This window comes from Myripristis murdjan, chromosome 7 (assembly GCF_902150065.1).
Source record: "Myripristis murdjan chromosome 7, fMyrMur1.1, whole genome shotgun sequence".
Lineage (NCBI taxonomy): Eukaryota > Metazoa > Chordata > Actinopteri > Holocentriformes > Holocentridae > Myripristis > Myripristis murdjan.
The window spans coordinates 11324347-11341290 of record NC_043986.1 but is presented as its reverse complement, the minus strand read 5'-3'; the positions used below and the strand labels follow the sequence as shown (position 1 = coordinate 11341290).

Genomic DNA, 16944 nt, shown 5'->3' with positions numbered 1-16944 from the left:
TCATAACTGCTCTAAAATCACGATGCAGCGCAGTCTCTCATGGCTCGCTGCTTTAAGCACATTGTCGGCTCCGTTTTCACGTCTCACAACTGTTAAGCTAGAACCACATTCAGCTGGAGCCACCAGCAGCATCCATCACTCCTTCTCCCTCACTTCTAAAATGAACTGCCACCCAACAGTGTTATTTAATCTGCAGCAATTCTGCCATTGCAGAGGGTGCACAAACAAACACATCAGCACCCAGACCCCATGATTGTGGGCAGCAGCTTTTCACCCCAAAAAAAAAGACAAAAAAAAAAGACAAACTGTTTTTGTCAACAGGGTATCTAACTTTGTATAGCGAGAGGAGCACAACTCTCTTGATCTGTCAGAACTGATCAATAGCTGGCTCTTGATATTGTTAAAGCAATAACCACTGATTCTTAAAGGTAATGGAGCCAGCAAATTAGGAGAATGGCCCATGAATAATGCGTTTTATTGACTTGGTCCCCTGCAAAGTGAGATAGAGTGGGGCAGAGAAATGCCAGGGGTCATTCATAGCAATGCCTTTATTGTCTCTGCAATTACTCTTATGCCGGAGTCACCTTTGGTCCCATCTGACCCATGTGTCAGCACGGCCATCTATAACATGAAGCACTAAATAATAACCTGAGCATGTTTTGTAAAGTAGAAGATGCTCAAATTTGTGTTGTTATGCTTTGTAATTTAGCAATCTTGAGGTGACAGTGGGCAGCGTTGTCAGCCAATGATGTCTAATGATACTTGAACCTGGAATACCTTGTCGAGTATCTACCACAGTACCTGATGATTGCAGTAACAAATGCAGGATCAAAGGACTTAATCAAACCCGTAGGAAAGGAGTGAGGTAATTGCTATAGAAACATCAATTTGGCCTACAGTATTTCTGGCACTGGAATGGGAAATCCTCTTCAGTGTCTCATGGGCTTCTGTCACATCTTAGATGAATGAAGCATTTGCAGTTTGGTGTGTGTGTGTGTGTGTGTGTGTGTGTGTGTGTGTGAGTGCGTGTGTGTGTGTGTGTCTGTGAGCATGCATGTGTGAGTGGGATGGTGCGGGGACAAACTATTAAGAAGCCACGGTTCTTGTGAGGACAACTGGGGGTTGCAGGGACATTTTGGGTTGTCTCCACAAGGGAAATAGCTAATTCTGGATTATTGGTAAAGGTTAGGATGGCATGTTAAGACATATGAACATCGATATCTCTCACCAACCCCATCTCCAATTTCGGTAGTGCAGGCAGCTTGTGAGGTGAGTTTTTGAGAAAAAAGGTACTGATCCATGTCCATGACTTATTTGCCACAACCCTGAAGAACAACCCGCCTCGACACCAGTTGAGAGTGAAACCACTGGCAACCCCCAGTGCCCAGGTGGCAGGAGCACCACACTTGGTCCAGCCTCATGGAATCACCCCATCCCCTTAGTATTTATGTGTTACAACAAATTGGGGCCCTTGGTCCTGTTCAATACGCTACATGTATTGTCCCGTGGCGAGGGGTCTGTGTAGATCCAACAAAAGTAGGAAGGGGCTTGTTAAGGTTGGGGTTTAGGGTGAGGATTATGTGTTAAGGTGAGTGTTAGGTTAAAGTTAGGGTTTAGTGTTAGGCTGAGGGTGGGGGTTAAGGTGAGGGTGAGGAATTAGTGTCTGGACGAGGTTTAGGGTTAGGCATGTGGCTAAGATTAGGGAAAAGCTATAGAGAATGAATGTAAGGCAATACAATTACCCCATAATATAGAAAAACATCATTGCCTATAGACACACACACACACACACACACACACACACACACACACACTCACTCACACACCACACACACACACACATATTCGTCATTTAGTGACAAACCAGAAACACTCCAATATAGAATTCCCAAATTCAATCAGTGACAGCAAAATCCAATCAGTGAAGTGTGCAGTTCTGGTCATTATGTCACACACCTTGATCCCAATGATTTCACAATTTCCACTGGCACATTTCTGATGAGCAGACACGACAGAAGGCAATAAGTGGAGGAGTGAGGTCAGGTTTAGGAGCACCGAAAAAATCCTGATATGATGGAACCTCGTCGGCAATATTGCCTGATCTCTCTGTCAACACGGCAATGAGCCGTAAAGCCAAAGCACCATCTCAGTCATGTCTCTAGCATTTTGGTCACACTGGATTCAGCAGGGAACATCAATTAAGTAGCAGTCCAGCTTCTCTGCTGTCAAGAACGTGCTAACTATTGAAGAAACACAAACCTTTGAGTGCCACTGATTTCTGTTGTGCTATTACAACATCAGGGATGAGTTGTAATTTCCTCAGTCACACAAACACAACTCGTGATTGGTCAGTTTGGCAGCTGAGTGGCCGGGTTAGTCTGACACTAATAGGAAGCTTGAAAGTGTAGCTCAGTGAAGAGTCTAAACAAATGAACAGGCTGAATGCCTGCAGTTGTAGCAAGATCAGATTTGCCAGCTGTCCTGATTAGCATAAATCCTTTATTAATTGCTATGGTAATTAATAGACAGAGGACTTTCTATGCATGTGTTTCCACAAATACATAAACCCTATGATAACTCTCACCTTCATCCCTATGACAGCTGACAAGCTTAATACATAATTTCACTCTTATCAGTTGAGGGCCAGGAACATGAATTCAAAATGCAGATTCTTTTCTTTGACACTTTCAGAGGGCATTACTCGGGCTACAGAGGTACTCTTCACACACATCAAGCCTGCCAGCAGCACCTCCTAAATGGATTTCAGATGTGGTTTACTTTAGAATACATATTCCACAGCACTTCACCTGTCTCCAGGCAGAGCTTGTTTACCTCCCTCCACACATCACTAACATCACTCTATAGCCTGTGCAAAGATGGAGACAGATGTAAGGCAATGATGAATTGCAACCTTGAGCCAAACACTGCCGGATGTTACTCAGGCTTTTTGCATTTTGTAAGATTAACATTGTCATTACTCAAACAAAATTATTTTCCTTCTCTATGTGATCAAATTAAGCAGAAGGTTGTGTATGAAAAGAGATTATAAGCAACTTTCAGAGATAGCAGACTGTCAGTTCAGACAAATGTCTGCATGAAATTAGATGTCTTCAGAAAAAAAAGAGTCTGCATCACTGACTGCAGTGCCAGTAGACAAACAGAGTGTTAAATGCCAAGGGATAATGTCCAAGTAGAGCAGAAACAACTCTGTGTGTAATACTGACAGTCAGTAGCCAAAAGGTTTGGAAAGTTGGCGACAGTGTAATGACCAAATGGCATAGGAAATAAATCAAATATGAAGGCCTGATCATGTTCAAGAAAAAAAAACCTGAGGCACTAAGAATTCCACTGAAAATAAAAAAGATAATGTCCACTGTATTTCCAACATATTCTCAAATTAAAAAGAAAAACTGCCGACAAACAAAACTCATATTTCAAGGTTGCAATGCCCCAAGTTAGTCTTATTTTTAATCCCACAGTACTTGAAGGCAGAAGCCGTTTGTATGGTTGAAGACACAACTCAAATGTCTGAATACATTCATTTGCAAACAAAAGGATGTACTAGCCAGGACAAAGGGGAAGAGACACTGATTGCCCCTGTGATGAACAAGATGCTAATGTATCTTCCTGTCTCTAGCACACACTATTCTCACTGGATGATGAGTAGAAAAGAGGCAATGCTCTTACTCGAAGGGCCAAGACTGTTCCCTGACATAAGAAGAGAGACTGAAGAGCCTAAACAGCATCAAAGTATCTTATTTTCTCCAATGCGCGTCAGTGGCAACCATTGTCACAGAAAGAAGATTAAAGTGGACAAAAAGCTTTTGACAAGGAGTGAACACAAAAACACTTTTGGGAGTTCTTTGGGAAACACTGCAAAACAGGAATGTACTCTGGTTCAACAGTTCCACAGCTCTTCGTGCACATGTCCAGCATGTTCCCATGCAAATGGACTTTCAAAGCATATCAGCATCCGTGCCAGTCTTAAAGAAACAGCCTTCAAATTAACATTTAGATGGAAGTGACACCTCAAGAACTTGTGAGTCAGGGATCAGGGAGCAGTGGGTGGGAAAAAATGCACCCATCAAAGTCATTTTGCATGCCTCAAGGTGGTGTATAAACTGGACCCTAAGTTGAATTTCCTCCATTTGATTAGAGCCTATTAACTCAATTACTGACAGGTGTGTCTTAGAAGTGCAGCGAAGGAGCCTGGATTTCTCTAGATCCGTTTATTTTCGTCTTCATGTCGCCACAAGCAACTGCGAACAGCGGGGTCGGCCACAGAGCGTGTGTGGGACTGTGTTTCCTGTTGCTGTGTTCACACATACACACCACAAATCAACCCCCTCTGGACGTAGTGGCCAGCAATTCCAAGCTGTGCATCCACTGTTGGTCTGTATACAAATATAGCCATAATTTCTCCACACACGCATCTCTACCACCCACCGCCCCTCTCTCTCACATTCTCCCTCTGTTTTTCTGTCTCCCTCTAGTCATTCATTTTTTCCATAACATCTCTGCCATATAAGGGCTGTTGCGTCACCGTCCCCTCTCAACTCCAGGGTGGAACTTACTTTATCTTCTGCCTCTCAGGCCATGAAAGCCTGCACAAATGGATGATTGGCAGCTCCATTAGAGAGAGAGGAGAGGACTAACAGTGTGACTGTACTCCAGGCTCTATCCGCTGCTCTCCTCCGCCGGATACAAGTCTACAGAGGGATGAATTTGTATTATCATGTCCTTACATGGACTTCCAAATAAAGTGAACTGCCAGACTGCGTTTTCAGGTTTGTGTAGCCAACTTCATGTGGCCTTCTACAGCTTTGGCTGCATAGAGGACGTAAATAAATGACTTGAGATACAGAGCACATATGTGAGTTGTGTACCCAGACAAAACATTGTTTGTTTTCACTTCCGCAGCAAGTTAAACTCAATCTATTCAGCCTTTTACAACAGGGTGACAGTGATAGCGGAGCATTACAGGAAAAGGAGGATCAAGGTTGCAAAACTACCCAGGCAGTTAAATTAGTCAGGACAGACGTCACAGAAAATTGTGTATGACTGAATCTGAACCTCTGATTTACAGACGCAGTTGAGAGGTAGAGTGCCTGAATGGATGAAGGGTGGTGGCCAGAGACGGTATAAAAAAAACAAAACAAAAAAACACTTTTGACAGCATGAAGCCTATGGAACAGCAGATTTAATAAGTGTTTACTACATGCAAATTTATTCAGTGCTGTCATCATCCCAATAAGACAAGGCCACAATACCAAACTTAAAGATGTTCATGTCTAAAACGTGTGTGTGATGCAAGCACTCCGGGCATGAAAAAGATACACGCTATCTGACACGTGCACATCCACTTTTGTCTTCTCACTGACTGCTCCACCTATAGCCAGCATGACCAACCTGTTGTTACTAAGTCAGCCGTGAACATCCTGCTGAGCTGTCAGAGGGGGAGTACATCATATGTTATCCCTCAATCAGCTCAGCTCTATCTGGCTCCAGCTGCAGCTTATATGGCTGAGAAAATCTGCAGACACATATAATATGTGAGCCCAAATTTGATCCCTGTACGTTTGCCCTTCACATCCGATGGTGCAGTGCTATGTGACTCATCAAGTGTTGAATGATTGTGAATTCATTCACGTACACACATGTGCCAAACACCCAGCTGATACAAATAAAGTTTATCCAGAGGTTAAATGCCTCGCTGTAATTGACTTTTATAGCTGAACAACAACACAACTAACTTCAGCCTCACTCAGAAACCTCGATTAGAAACGCCAGGGCTCAGAGCCACAGGAACAAGCTGAACACTTGCAGATGTTTTACAGAATGACGTAAAAAGGTTGTGATCAAGCATAAGTTGTTATATTTTGCAATAGCAGATTGCATTCCCGGAGAAAGATAATGACAACTGAGAATTTCAGTGAAGACTACACTACCAGATAAACAACACAATCCTCATAGTACAACTTGGGCTATATATTTCTAGTGAGATTGTGACAGATTTCACTGTGGATCATAAGCAGGGAAAGATCTCCATACAGCAGAGGGTGCATGTAATATCACTCTGCAACCCACTAGGGCATGACATACGAGTGTCCACAATCCATATGTCCTTGGGTTGCAAGAGAAGCCCCCTCTGTTGTGGCATGTAGTGGATAAACAGCCCCTGGCACTCTCTCCCAGGCTCTGCTAGTCCACAGAGAGGGTTGCTTTGATTACTAAGGAGGGAAAAAAACAGTCATCAATAATGTAAAAATGCAATTAATGACTTCCCCACTTCTGTCAGATCTCCCACCCAGACCCCTGCTCTGCTGCAACCCACCCACTACCCCGCCACCACTCGCTAGTACATAAAGCAACTAGACAAATATGGAAATTGGATGTCATTACTAAATCATAGCAATGTTAACCTTTGAGAAATGTACTATTTGGATTTCTGCCTGGCTCTTTGTTGTTGGCCTCACACACATCCCTGCAGGACTCTGTCCCCTGAGGCTACAGCCATTTCTATACAGCTCCCCTCAGCCTGTTGTACAGCTATGATCTCAAACTTTGCATTACTGAAATATTCATGATATATCACATTATGTAATGTGTCAACAAACACCAATGAAAGTGTAACTGCATGTAATTGCAGCCAAAATGATGGATTTGGTTCAAGGATGTGATATGAGTCACTTCCAGCTGCCTCTCTGTCTCATCGTGGAGGTATGATGTGGGTAAAATACTTTTCTTGATTGTCATAAATGCCAAAATTAACAATTCAAATTTGTAATCAGATATTCCATCTATTCCAACATGATGACATCAGTGTAGAGTTCTGATTCGTGCTCAGAACTGCTTTCAAAATCTTTCAAGAAGTTTTTTTTCCCCTTTTCTTTCAACCTTTTTTCCTCTTCTTCATTATTGACAATAATTTAGCTGTTTGCTTGGAGCTAAATGGGCTCACACAGACATGTTGCAAGACAGGCATTTGAACGTTTATTATAGATAATTTAGCACCCAAGAAAACAATTCCGAAGACCCTTTGAAAGTAGCAGGGATCGTGTGTCCATCACTGTGTCAGTAGCAGTAGGAGGATTTGTCAGCTCAAATAATTCTGAAGTCTGTTCGTGACCGCCCGGTTTCTGGGAAATAATGCCTTATTTGTGGCGGCCGTCACACAGTGCACTAATAAGTTGATTTCTTTAATTTAATGTGAAATACTTAACATTTTCGCCGGACTTAGCTGAAATGCACATGGCTCGGTGGAGCTCGCTCAACTGTCCACGCTCTCTGTGTGGATGAGGTTTTGGCAATCAGCTGTAAACTCGCAGTTCCATAATGTCTGTGTGGATCATACATCTTCTATGTTGACATGCAGAGGCAGCTGCTGTCTATATAATTACTTCCTAAAAAGATTAACGTCCTGACAATTACGACCAAGTCAGCTGGTCAGTGGAGCCTTGAGGAGCGCTTGAGCCCTTTTCGCTGTTGACAAGGAGATGGACATATGACAGCTCTGTGCCGTGCAGACTTGTTCAGGTTGGACCTGCGGCCAGCTACGATTAAAGGTCGATTATATTGATGGAGCTCAGCGTTTGTTCCCAATTATTTGGACCCCATTTAGTCATAGTCAATTATGCTGCTTGAAATTGTTGTCAGGAAATTTTAGAAGTTTGTAAATATGTTCAGGGATACATGGAATGTAACGTAGGCTAGATTAAAATTGTGTGTGTGTGTGTGTGTGTGTGTGTGTGTGTGTGTGTGTGTGTGTGTGTGTGTGTGTGCGTGTGTGTGTGTGCGTGTGCGTGTGTGTGTGTCGGGAGGAGGAGTAGAAGGCAGGACCTATAACTGATCATCAATACGAGTATATAGGGAAGGCCTACAGCAAAACGTGATATAAGACCTGATACTCCACCTACGCTTCAGTTGCTGATTGGAGTTACGCAGGTAGCCGGCTATTATTTAATAACCCAAAGGGTGGATGCCTCCCTTTGTCCTCACCGGATCTCACTGCAGGATCTCTCTGTCTCCAAACCGCTCCGCACCAAGGCGCACGTCGTTGCCGTTGCCTCCTCCACCAAATTATCAGATCGGCACATAGCAGGTAAAAGAGACTTTCTAAAGGCTTGAAAATAAATGTGTACAGTTATTAATATTAGCTACCATCATACTTTTGTCAGTAAATGGATTTAGTGTGAAATCTGACCATTTGCAGATGTATCACACTCTGATTGTAAAAAGAATTACATTTTCGTTTTTAAATTTGATAAATGCTTGAGAGAATATAAAAAAAGAAGAAAGGAGAGGGAGCGAGATATAGAGAGAGACAGAGAGGGAGTAGCCATCCCAGCTGCAAATCTTACTGTGCGCTTTTACGCACTAAGCGCATAGGAGGTTTATGCGCAACAGGTACAGTGTAGGCGCCTTATCCAAGGAACAATTTTCCAATGCATCCAATACTTTCGCCCGTAATAAGACAACTTTATCAAACGACGATAACAGTAACCGTTTTTGCACAGGTGACGCAGAGAAGATGAGAAGAGGTTTGCTGCTGGTGTCTCTGTTTCTCGTCATGAAGCTCCGGTACAGCGAGTCCAGATGCGAGGAGCCGGGGTCACGCAGATCAACTTCAGATGTATGTTTGCTCGCGTCTAAAAGCAGTGAGGCTGTCTAGGTGTTGTTGTTTTTTTTTTTCTTCTTCTCTAAAACAGACTCGTTTTACTTCTCTTTGCAGCAGACTACGGGTCTCGGTAACCTCAAGCGGGACATTTTGAAGAGGTATACCGACCTGGATTATGACAGCTTTGTGGGTCTGATGGGCAGAAGAAGCGCCGGTGAGTCTCCTCTCCTCCTCAGTGCTTGTGATGATGAAAGGACCGACTGAGTTAAATATAAATTATTGATTACATTATTTTTGATCAGAGAAAAAAAATAGAGCGTATTTTATAAACTGTTCTCTTTTGTTGGATTGGCATTTAATTCAGGGAATTAACTAATGCACTGCTGGTGCAAAATTCAAGGAAAGACAAAAAGCTAAATACGCCAAAAGCATCCACAAATGTTTTGCAGCATGATAACTGATTTGCATAGCTTTACGTTGAGGGCTGATCGTTTTTGTTTGTTTGTTTGTTTTTTAATCAGATGCAGATGCTGCACAATCGCCACATAAAAGTAAGACATTCATATAACTGTGATATAAATGTGCTTTTTCCAGTTAGAATTTGTCTATGAATTCATCCGAAATTATTGTATTCAATGGCACTCTCATTCCTCTTATCAGGAGAGATGCATGACATCTTTGTGGGTCTCATGGGACGGAGAAACTCAGAGCCTGGTGAGTGTGCATTGGTAGACGCTTTTTCAGAGTGTAAAGATTTATCCCATGTCCTGGGGGGTGTGAATCTTTTTGGTGCAATCTTTTCACGTCTGCTCTCACAGATAATGGTCCCTGGAGGACAGAGTACCCGGAAAGGAGAGGCATTTTCCTCAACAAGTGTCGGCTAAGGTGAGCACCTCTTGTCTTTCACTCAGATGGAACATCACCACTTAGAAAAGTAAGGCTAACACTCAACTTGGCTGATTGGTAAAACCTGGAGACCAGTTGGGCTTCTGAAGATGATATACTTTAAGTTCATAAGTGTGATCTATCTATCTATCCATCTGTCTATCTATGTATAATTATCCCTTTTCCCCCCACTGGATTAAAGTAGGATTTTACACATTTAAAAAACACATGTATGAGGATTCTAATTACATTTCTGTGTAATTGTTTGTTCCAGGTTTCGTCGAGGGTTGTAGAGATTCCTGCTCAACCAGTTCTCTCATCTGGCTGAAATCACAGAGAATACAAAGCAAGCAACTTACTAAATGTCTCATGGAAACAGCATAACGGGCCTGTTGCATACACCTGCCAGATGGCTTACGACAGCTTCTCTAAACTATACAGTTTGTATATGTTTTATCTGAAGAAGCACATAATTAACACTGACATCTGATACACTCTATTTCTTTACCATAGTATTCTTTTCTTCAAAGTTCCAAATAAACAGATTTTTTGTAAATAATTTATTAATTTAACATTGTGTTGGATCATTGCTGCACCTGTTTGTACAGACTGGGGAATCCTCGAAGCTTAACTCTGCTTCAGATGGCGCTGCTACATCACATCCATTACACTGTTGGGGAATATAAATGACACAACAGTGGGATTCATTTGAGTTATGCATATAATACTGTGTTCATAAAGGATGGTGATTGTGCTGGCTTGACACCCAATTTGTAGAAAAGAAGCACCAAGGAGATAAATTAAACACGTGAGGCTTTCAAAGGTGCTCCTCTATATCAGAGAATCTTATATCACACAATGAAAATTTCAGGTTCTACAAAACGGTTTTCGTCTTTGATACGGAAACACCCAATATATCACTGCTGGCTGTTTGACTGTGGATTTGAAATCTGCAGAAACCACTGTACTGTGGAGTATTCATAAAGAAGAACAAGGGTCCAGACAAACTGCAGGCAAAGAAACAACAGCTCAAGCAAGTCATTTTTGCATATGATTTCAAGAGGCCAGAATTAAATCGGAATTATTAAAAAAAATCTACAACAAGAAAGCTGCAAATCTGACTACAAAGAGAAGATGACAGAATATTTCAAACATTGTAATGACAACTGCACTGCCGTTGTGGTTGCTGCCCACCAAGACCAAAACCTTTTCATATTACTGATATTAGATCACATCAGATGCAGATTATGTAGTACAGCAGATTATAATGATATTCCGCTTCAATCCACATCTGTGATGGTGTTGATTCACAATATGAAGGCAAAAGGAGTTGACATTGAATCATATTCAAGTTTTATCCAACCATATAACATTAACAGCTATACAGTGGCTGGGGAAAAGGTTTGAATTGATCAAAGAAGCACTATGGAAACAGTTATGCAACATAGTGTGTAATACCCTGTCACATTCAACTCTGCAGCATCACTGCCTCCCACCACAGTGGTCACAAGTGCTTCATAAACAGATTCAATCAAGTGAAGCTCAGTAAAAAACAAAAACAAAAAAACAATTTAGAGTCAATGCTGCCTGTCCTGTGTGACTGCAGTCCTGTTGTCAGAGGACAGTGAATTTAGATTGTCTTTTTCCACTTTGCCTGAGTCTTTTCCCATTTTGCCGTGAATTTCACTGACAGATAAGTTTGGGGTTGTGTGACTCAGTCTAACAGCCCCGTCCTGAGCTGTTTTAAGTCTTGCTGTCGTGGCTTGATGTGAGATCACGGTGAGGTGCAGGTCCCGGGGTAGAGGGGGGCGGTAGCGCGGTCTGTAGCCATAAGCTCGCAGGTGGTAGGTGTAGTACTCCAGTGTGTACATCAGCTCTGCTTCCACATAGTGGAAGGATACTGCCAGGTCAGAGCAGCACTGAGGACCCTGGGAAGAGACACAAACACAAACCACACATGCAAATACACACACACACACACACACACACACACACAAATAAAGGCACACCCACAGAGGTTATAAGAATATCAATACATTATAGCACATCACAACAATATTCCATGCAGCGTTTTGCCACCATTAAATCATTTCACATTTCTCTTGAGACCTTTAGTATGAGCACCATCAATAAACAAGACAACTGCTGAGTAGATTGACAATCTCTATAAGTCTCCATGCTGCATTTTACAGTGTGTGCCACCCGGGTCAAATTTCGCAGGATTTAGGGCACCAACGAATAGGCGATGGCTGTACACCACAAAAGCAGAACATGTCTACTGTTGTTGCAGCGCAAACACTGCTAAATATCGCAGACAGTGACACAAAGTGAAAAGCTTTTGGAAAAATCACTTCCAACATGATTAGGATGTTTCATGTTGTAGCAAGAAACAAGTCTGTGTCAGGCAACACCAACAATAGCATAAACCAGTCTCATCCCTAGTCTTTATGTTATGATTTTATGGTAATCATACATAGGTGTTGCAATTAATTGGAAAATGATATATTAACACCATTAATATATATATATAAATGCTACACATCCCACCTTTAACATGTTGGTTAGTTTTTCACATATCTCTGTGTTGACAGCTCTGAAAATCGAACTTTCCATTTGTAAAGTAAAATAAAAAATAAATAATTTCCCTGTTGTTAAAGACGCATTGCTTTTCTTCTTTCCCTTACAAAGACCAAGGACAAAATGTCTTGTTTACACCAGGCCTATTGCCATATGCACCAACAATCACTGTCTGACAGGATCAAGAGTGGACTTGTCTCATTACAATTGCAAAGAGTAATGCAATAGCTGCATCATCAGTAACAAATTGACCAATTTTCCTTTTGTTGGCAAGATATTGTCTCCACTGCAATCATCCACTTAAACATAAAACTCATCTCTATTTCTATTCATTCATTCTAAGCCAAGGTCATGCGGGGAATTCTCAATGGGCCAAGTAATAAAATATTCATTAATTTAGTCATTTCGCCTCTGATGTATCCTTTATAGCAACATCTACATTCTGTTTTATTCATCAAAAGCAAAATATTTACTGTACACATTTTGGTCTAAATCTCATTTACAAGAAAGGTACCCACTGCAAACAAAAGAATGGATAATTCTCTCGGTTTAAGTACAGATGTACACTAATGATATTAAAGGCTTTTTGAGGAACAGGTTCACCCTCTCAGCAATATGGCATCCTTACCTGACTTGCCCCTCTCTAATTAGGGCTAATCCACTCACTGAAGCAAAACTAAGAAGAAAGAAGGTCTGTCTAACCAAGGAACTCCATTTCTTAGGTTCTTAAATTCGACTACAAGTGAACCAATTGTGTTTAATTTCACAACTTGTAGGCTACTTTATCACAGCACTGTACAGTGTGGCTAGCTTGAGGATAAAACAGAGTCTTGCAGGAACTTGCCTCAACAATCGGGTAGTAACAATAGCTCCAGTACCAGAAACTCTTGGAGAACTTGCCAGTGAGGTGGTGCTCTGGCACAAATGGGTGGAAGGTTTCCCGCTGCAAAGTATCTCTGGAGTCCCCAGCCAGGACACCCATTTTCTCCAGACACTGCCCCAGGGCTAGGTCCTCTACCGGGGTGGTGTGTGTGCACACCTTGGTCCGGAAACCTTCCACAAATCTCCTGAGAGCCTCTTTACTCAGCACATAGCCTGCCCCTCCGCTCATGTAGCCCTGCTTGGCGTAAGGCTTGAAGCGCTTGCCAAAGTAGATGGGCTCGTCAGGGGTGTGGTTGGCCAGAATCCAGCGCAAGTTGTCAACCACCACAAAGGTGTCATCGTCCGCCTTTAAGAACCAGTCTGCTTCCTTGGCATGGTGCTCGAAGACATAGTGGAAGGCCCGGATGGTCTTCCAGTAAAGCTGGTCACGGCCCTCCTTGGTGCCCAGGCCCACGGTGGGGAAGTCTGGGTCCTCCATGGAGCTCATGAATATCACCACGTTGCAGTGTCGACTCCAGGTGGCCCGAACATGGCGGGCCCTGGTCTGCAGGTTATATGGCCCGGTCATCACCCAGCACAGAACACGCACCTTGTGGTACAACTCGTCAGACACTCGGCTGTCTTCACCTAGAGAGACAGTGTAACACAGGACTATGTTAATCAGTCAGTCAATAGACCCTTTGGACACTCAATGGAAGTCAGCATAGTAGTGTAACTCAACTGTCAATGGTGGCATTATTGAATAAGAATGGTGACATATGTCTAAAGTTTTCTTCATGACTATATTTACCAGATTTTTAACAATCTCTATACCTAATGTTGATTAGGCTATGCAGCAAAGGTAATGTAGTTGGTAACCAATATATACTCTAAGGCAGCCTTTCTCCCATGTCTGTTAATTTGTATTCATTTCTATCTTTAACAATATCAGATTTTTGAGAATTTTGAATTATCTTAAAATTTGAAGAACTTTAACAGGAATCTCTTTCAACCTGTAATGCCTATTGTATGACTGTATCTGCAGGGTGGCACAAAAACACAGAGACATTAAAGCTCAGCAACATGAGTGTATACATGACCCATGGCACACTTGTCACCCCACTTGTCATTTGACAAAACAGTGTGAAGCACCTGTATGGTGAGGGTGGAGCAGGTTGATGAGAGCACCTCCTTCCTTCCTCCAGCTGGTTTCCTCACTGCTTGGCCTCTCTCCCACCGTTGCGGCTTTCTCCTGGGCCTCTGACAGCACCGGGTAGCTCCTCTCGAACCACACCTGGCGCAGGAAGAAGTAGATGCCACAGGCCCCCACCAAGAAGCCCAGGGAGAAGGCCCATCTGGAGTTAGGGCCCTTCATGGTGACCCTATCGTCAGCTCCTTGATGCTCCCGTTACAGCATGTCCACCTGAAAAAATATCATATCAGGAGGGTTTGATGGGCAGACAAGCCTGACATATTGTGTTCACTAATGCCCTTATTGAGCTGATATTATATCAACTTTGCCTCTGTACCATATTTGTAAGTAGTGCTACATTTTGAATTTATGAAAAAAAAAAAAAATTAGCTGCACAGTGGGTTAAGCCTGTTTATGTAAGATACACTGCCCTGATCATGATCCTGATTGTGAGCCTATGATCCTATTTGGACAGAAAGAAAGATAAATTTACATTTTTATGAAATGAAAAGAAAAACAGTGACTATGAGATGTAAGCATATTTAAGATTATTGGAACAGTATAACCGCACTCAATGAGGATGCCATGAGTACTTAGACATAGCGGTATTCTAATCTAACTGGCACAACTGAGTAAATTTAATACAGTTATAAGGCTATGAGAGAAGTCACTGGTAAAATTTCAGCAACATCATTGTCACAACAATGGAAACAACACAGCAGAAACGATACAATGTTTCCATTAAGCTGGCTCATAGCTGAGGTTAAACCCCACATGTGAGATACATGTTAATGATTAACCTGAGACAGAGTTTCTGGCAGGCCTCTGTAAACTCGGGCCGAGTGCTCCCCTTGTTTCGCTGCTCTCCTTTAACACTCCCTGGTTATTACAAACATTTTCTTCCCCCATAACGAGCCGTACAGCTGTGTGGCCAACGACACGGGATACTGCTCACATGCTGTCTCACAAAAGCTGAATAAGGCCGGGTTAATACACCAGATATGCGCAGCTCCATGTCTGTAAAACTGCTATTATCCAGCTATCTGGCACGGCTGTGGGTATATTTAAAGCTAACAATCAGAGCTGATGTCTGGAAATGTGTTATTTACCTTTGCTGGGGGTTCAGTCATTTGTGAGCACGATGTGCTCCTCCTTAGTGCTTTTAAAATCCGGCTCGAGGGTGTTCAGCCCAGCCATCAGGACTGACGGCACGAGCCTACACCTGTTTTACTGCTTACACATTCATGCGATATATTGCTGAAGTCGTCAGTAATGTGCTCCGCAAAATGGGAGACGACATGATTAGTAGGAGAGCTACTGTAAATGTGCATTCTTCAACATCACGGGCTAAGCTCGGGCTGCGGCCTCTCATTGGCTTGCTTTCGATGACGTGTCCAAGAAGCCGCCCTCACGCTGTGAAACTGCGCTGCAGAGCCAGCATGCTGCTCCCATCATGACAGACTTCAGTCTGACTTCAGTCTGCTCCACTACCACCGCAGCGTCACAAATATACATCTCTAAATGTGTGGCATTAATTTCCCCTGCACATAAATGCAGAAGTAAGAAGTAAGTAAGAAGCACGACATCAAGGGAAGGAAATAAAAATTTCAGAGCCCATGCACCTCTAACACCCACCCAAGTGGCTGTAGAAGTGGGTCCCAGGTTGCTCCAAAGGTCATTGATGGGTGAGGAATGGTGTCATTTCCATGTAATTTAATTTAGCTGAAATTATCCCAAACAGAAAATAAGATGTGATACTTTTAGTTTATACTTTATTGTCTGAATTGCTCAGAAATTTGTCACAGTATCACATCTACATAAAGCATGTAGATCATCTAAATGCATTAAAATGGTAAAATTCACATATTTACAACACACACATTAAAGTGCCACATTTCACATACACATTATTACAGTGCCACAGTTTCACATAAAAAGACAACACGTGCATCTGTTGCATTCATGTACTCGGCCCACTTGCAGAGTGCATGAATGCACATCCCACGGCATACTTGTGGTAAGGCATGATGTACGGTATGCGTCCAGTGTGAGGGAGTTTTGACAAAACAATGTAAAGCATGTGTAGGTGAGAGTGCAGCAGGATGATAGGAACACCTCCAAGTGGTTTTCTCACCGTTTGGTCTTTCTTCCACTGCTGCAGCTTTTTCTCAGGCGCCAGACAGCACAAGGTCGATTAACAATTCAGTGTTAAATCAACACCAGTGTAGCCTAATTTCCCTATGTGGAGGCTCCTTGACAATATTTAACTAAATGTGTCTCAGTTGTGATTTTTCTTTGGCGGTCACAGCAGGCCTCCTGAAACATGAAAATGTTTTATAACCCCTGCCACACATACACGTGTGCAGTTAGGTCAGTGGAAGAGTTAGGCATAGCTATTTGTGTCTTCATTATGGTTACTGGAGTCAGGTTAATGTAAGTGCAGAGATGCAATTTTTCATCCAGCTGCAGCGGCACAGAGGAGCATTGTGCCATCCTACCACAGGCTTACAATGGCTCTGTTTCTTCACAATCCCACGAGTTTTCTGAAAAGAAACTTAGAACTGACTGATCAAGAGGACACTGTTGTGCTTGGGTTTGTGTGTGTGTGTGTGTGTGTGTGTGTGTGTGTGTGTGTGTGTGTGAGAGAGAGAGACAGAGAGAGAGAGAGAGAGAGAGAACTGTCTGTTATGAATCTTTGCCACTAGATGTCCTCCCTAACGTGGAGAAGATCAACATGTTGAGCGGTAACCTTTCTCTGATCCAGGGCCCTGAGAGAGAGAGAGAGACGGCTGGTTTGCTCTTTGCTGTGTTC

At 42.6% G+C, this 16944-nt stretch overlaps 2 protein-coding genes across 4 annotated transcripts; one reads left to right on the top strand and one right to left on the bottom strand.

Annotated features, from left to right (window-relative positions):
* Positions 1-8003: 8003 nt before the first annotated feature.
* Positions 8004-10058, top strand: tac3a (tachykinin precursor 3a). 3 transcript variants are annotated; one of them, XM_030056605.1, is made up of 7 exons: positions 8004-8101; positions 8517-8632; positions 8735-8831; positions 9139-9168; positions 9278-9331; positions 9436-9502; positions 9777-10058. In XM_030056605.1, exons 2-7 carry the CDS (start codon positions 8531-8533, stop codon positions 9793-9795), a joined length of 369 nt encoding a protein of 122 aa, XP_029912465.1. In that variant the 5' UTR covers positions 8004-8101; positions 8517-8530; the 3' UTR covers positions 9796-10058. The 3 variants fall into 3 exon arrangements, with proteins under 3 accessions (XP_029912465.1, XP_029912466.1, XP_029912464.1); XM_030056606.1 differs by having other exon boundaries at positions 8732-8831; positions 9145-9168; XM_030056604.1 differs by having other exon boundaries at positions 8732-8831.
* On the bottom strand, positions 10033-15474 carry c1galt1la (core 1 synthase, glycoprotein-N-acetylgalactosamine 3-beta-galactosyltransferase 1, like a). The gene is made up of 4 exons (XM_030056603.1): positions 15242-15474; positions 14093-14363; positions 12924-13588; positions 10033-11430 (listed from the first exon to the last, which is right to left on the bottom strand). Exons 2-4 carry the CDS (start codon positions 14313-14315, stop codon positions 11080-11082), a joined length of 1239 nt encoding a protein of 412 aa, XP_029912463.1. The 5' UTR covers positions 14316-14363; positions 15242-15474; the 3' UTR covers positions 10033-11079.
* Positions 15475-16944: the final 1470 nt, after the last annotated feature.

Excerpts from the sequence above, each read along its gene's own strand:
- tac3a (XM_030056604.1), top strand. The coding sequence starts at position 8,531 with ATGAGAAGAGGTTTGCTGCTGGTGTCTCTGTTTCTCGTCATGAAGCTC. Across the intron at positions 9,169-9,277 it reads TGCACAATCGCCACATAAAA|GAGAGATGCATGACATCTTT; the intron begins GTAAGACATTCA and ends TCCTCTTATCAG. Across the intron at positions 9,332-9,435 it reads ACGGAGAAACTCAGAGCCTG|ATAATGGTCCCTGGAGGACA; the intron begins GTGAGTGTGCAT and ends CTGCTCTCACAG.
- c1galt1la (XM_030056603.1), bottom strand. The coding sequence starts at position 14,315 with ATGAAGGGCCCTAACTCCAGATGGGCCTTCTCCCTGGGCTTCTTGGTG. Across the intron at positions 13,589-14,092 it reads GCTCCACCCTCACCATACAG|GTGAAGACAGCCGAGTGTCT; the intron begins GTGCTTCACACT and ends CTGTCTCTCTAG. Across the intron at positions 11,431-12,923 it reads GTTACTACCCGATTGTTGAG|GGTCCTCAGTGCTGCTCTGA; the intron begins GCAAGTTCCTGC and ends GTCTCTTCCCAG.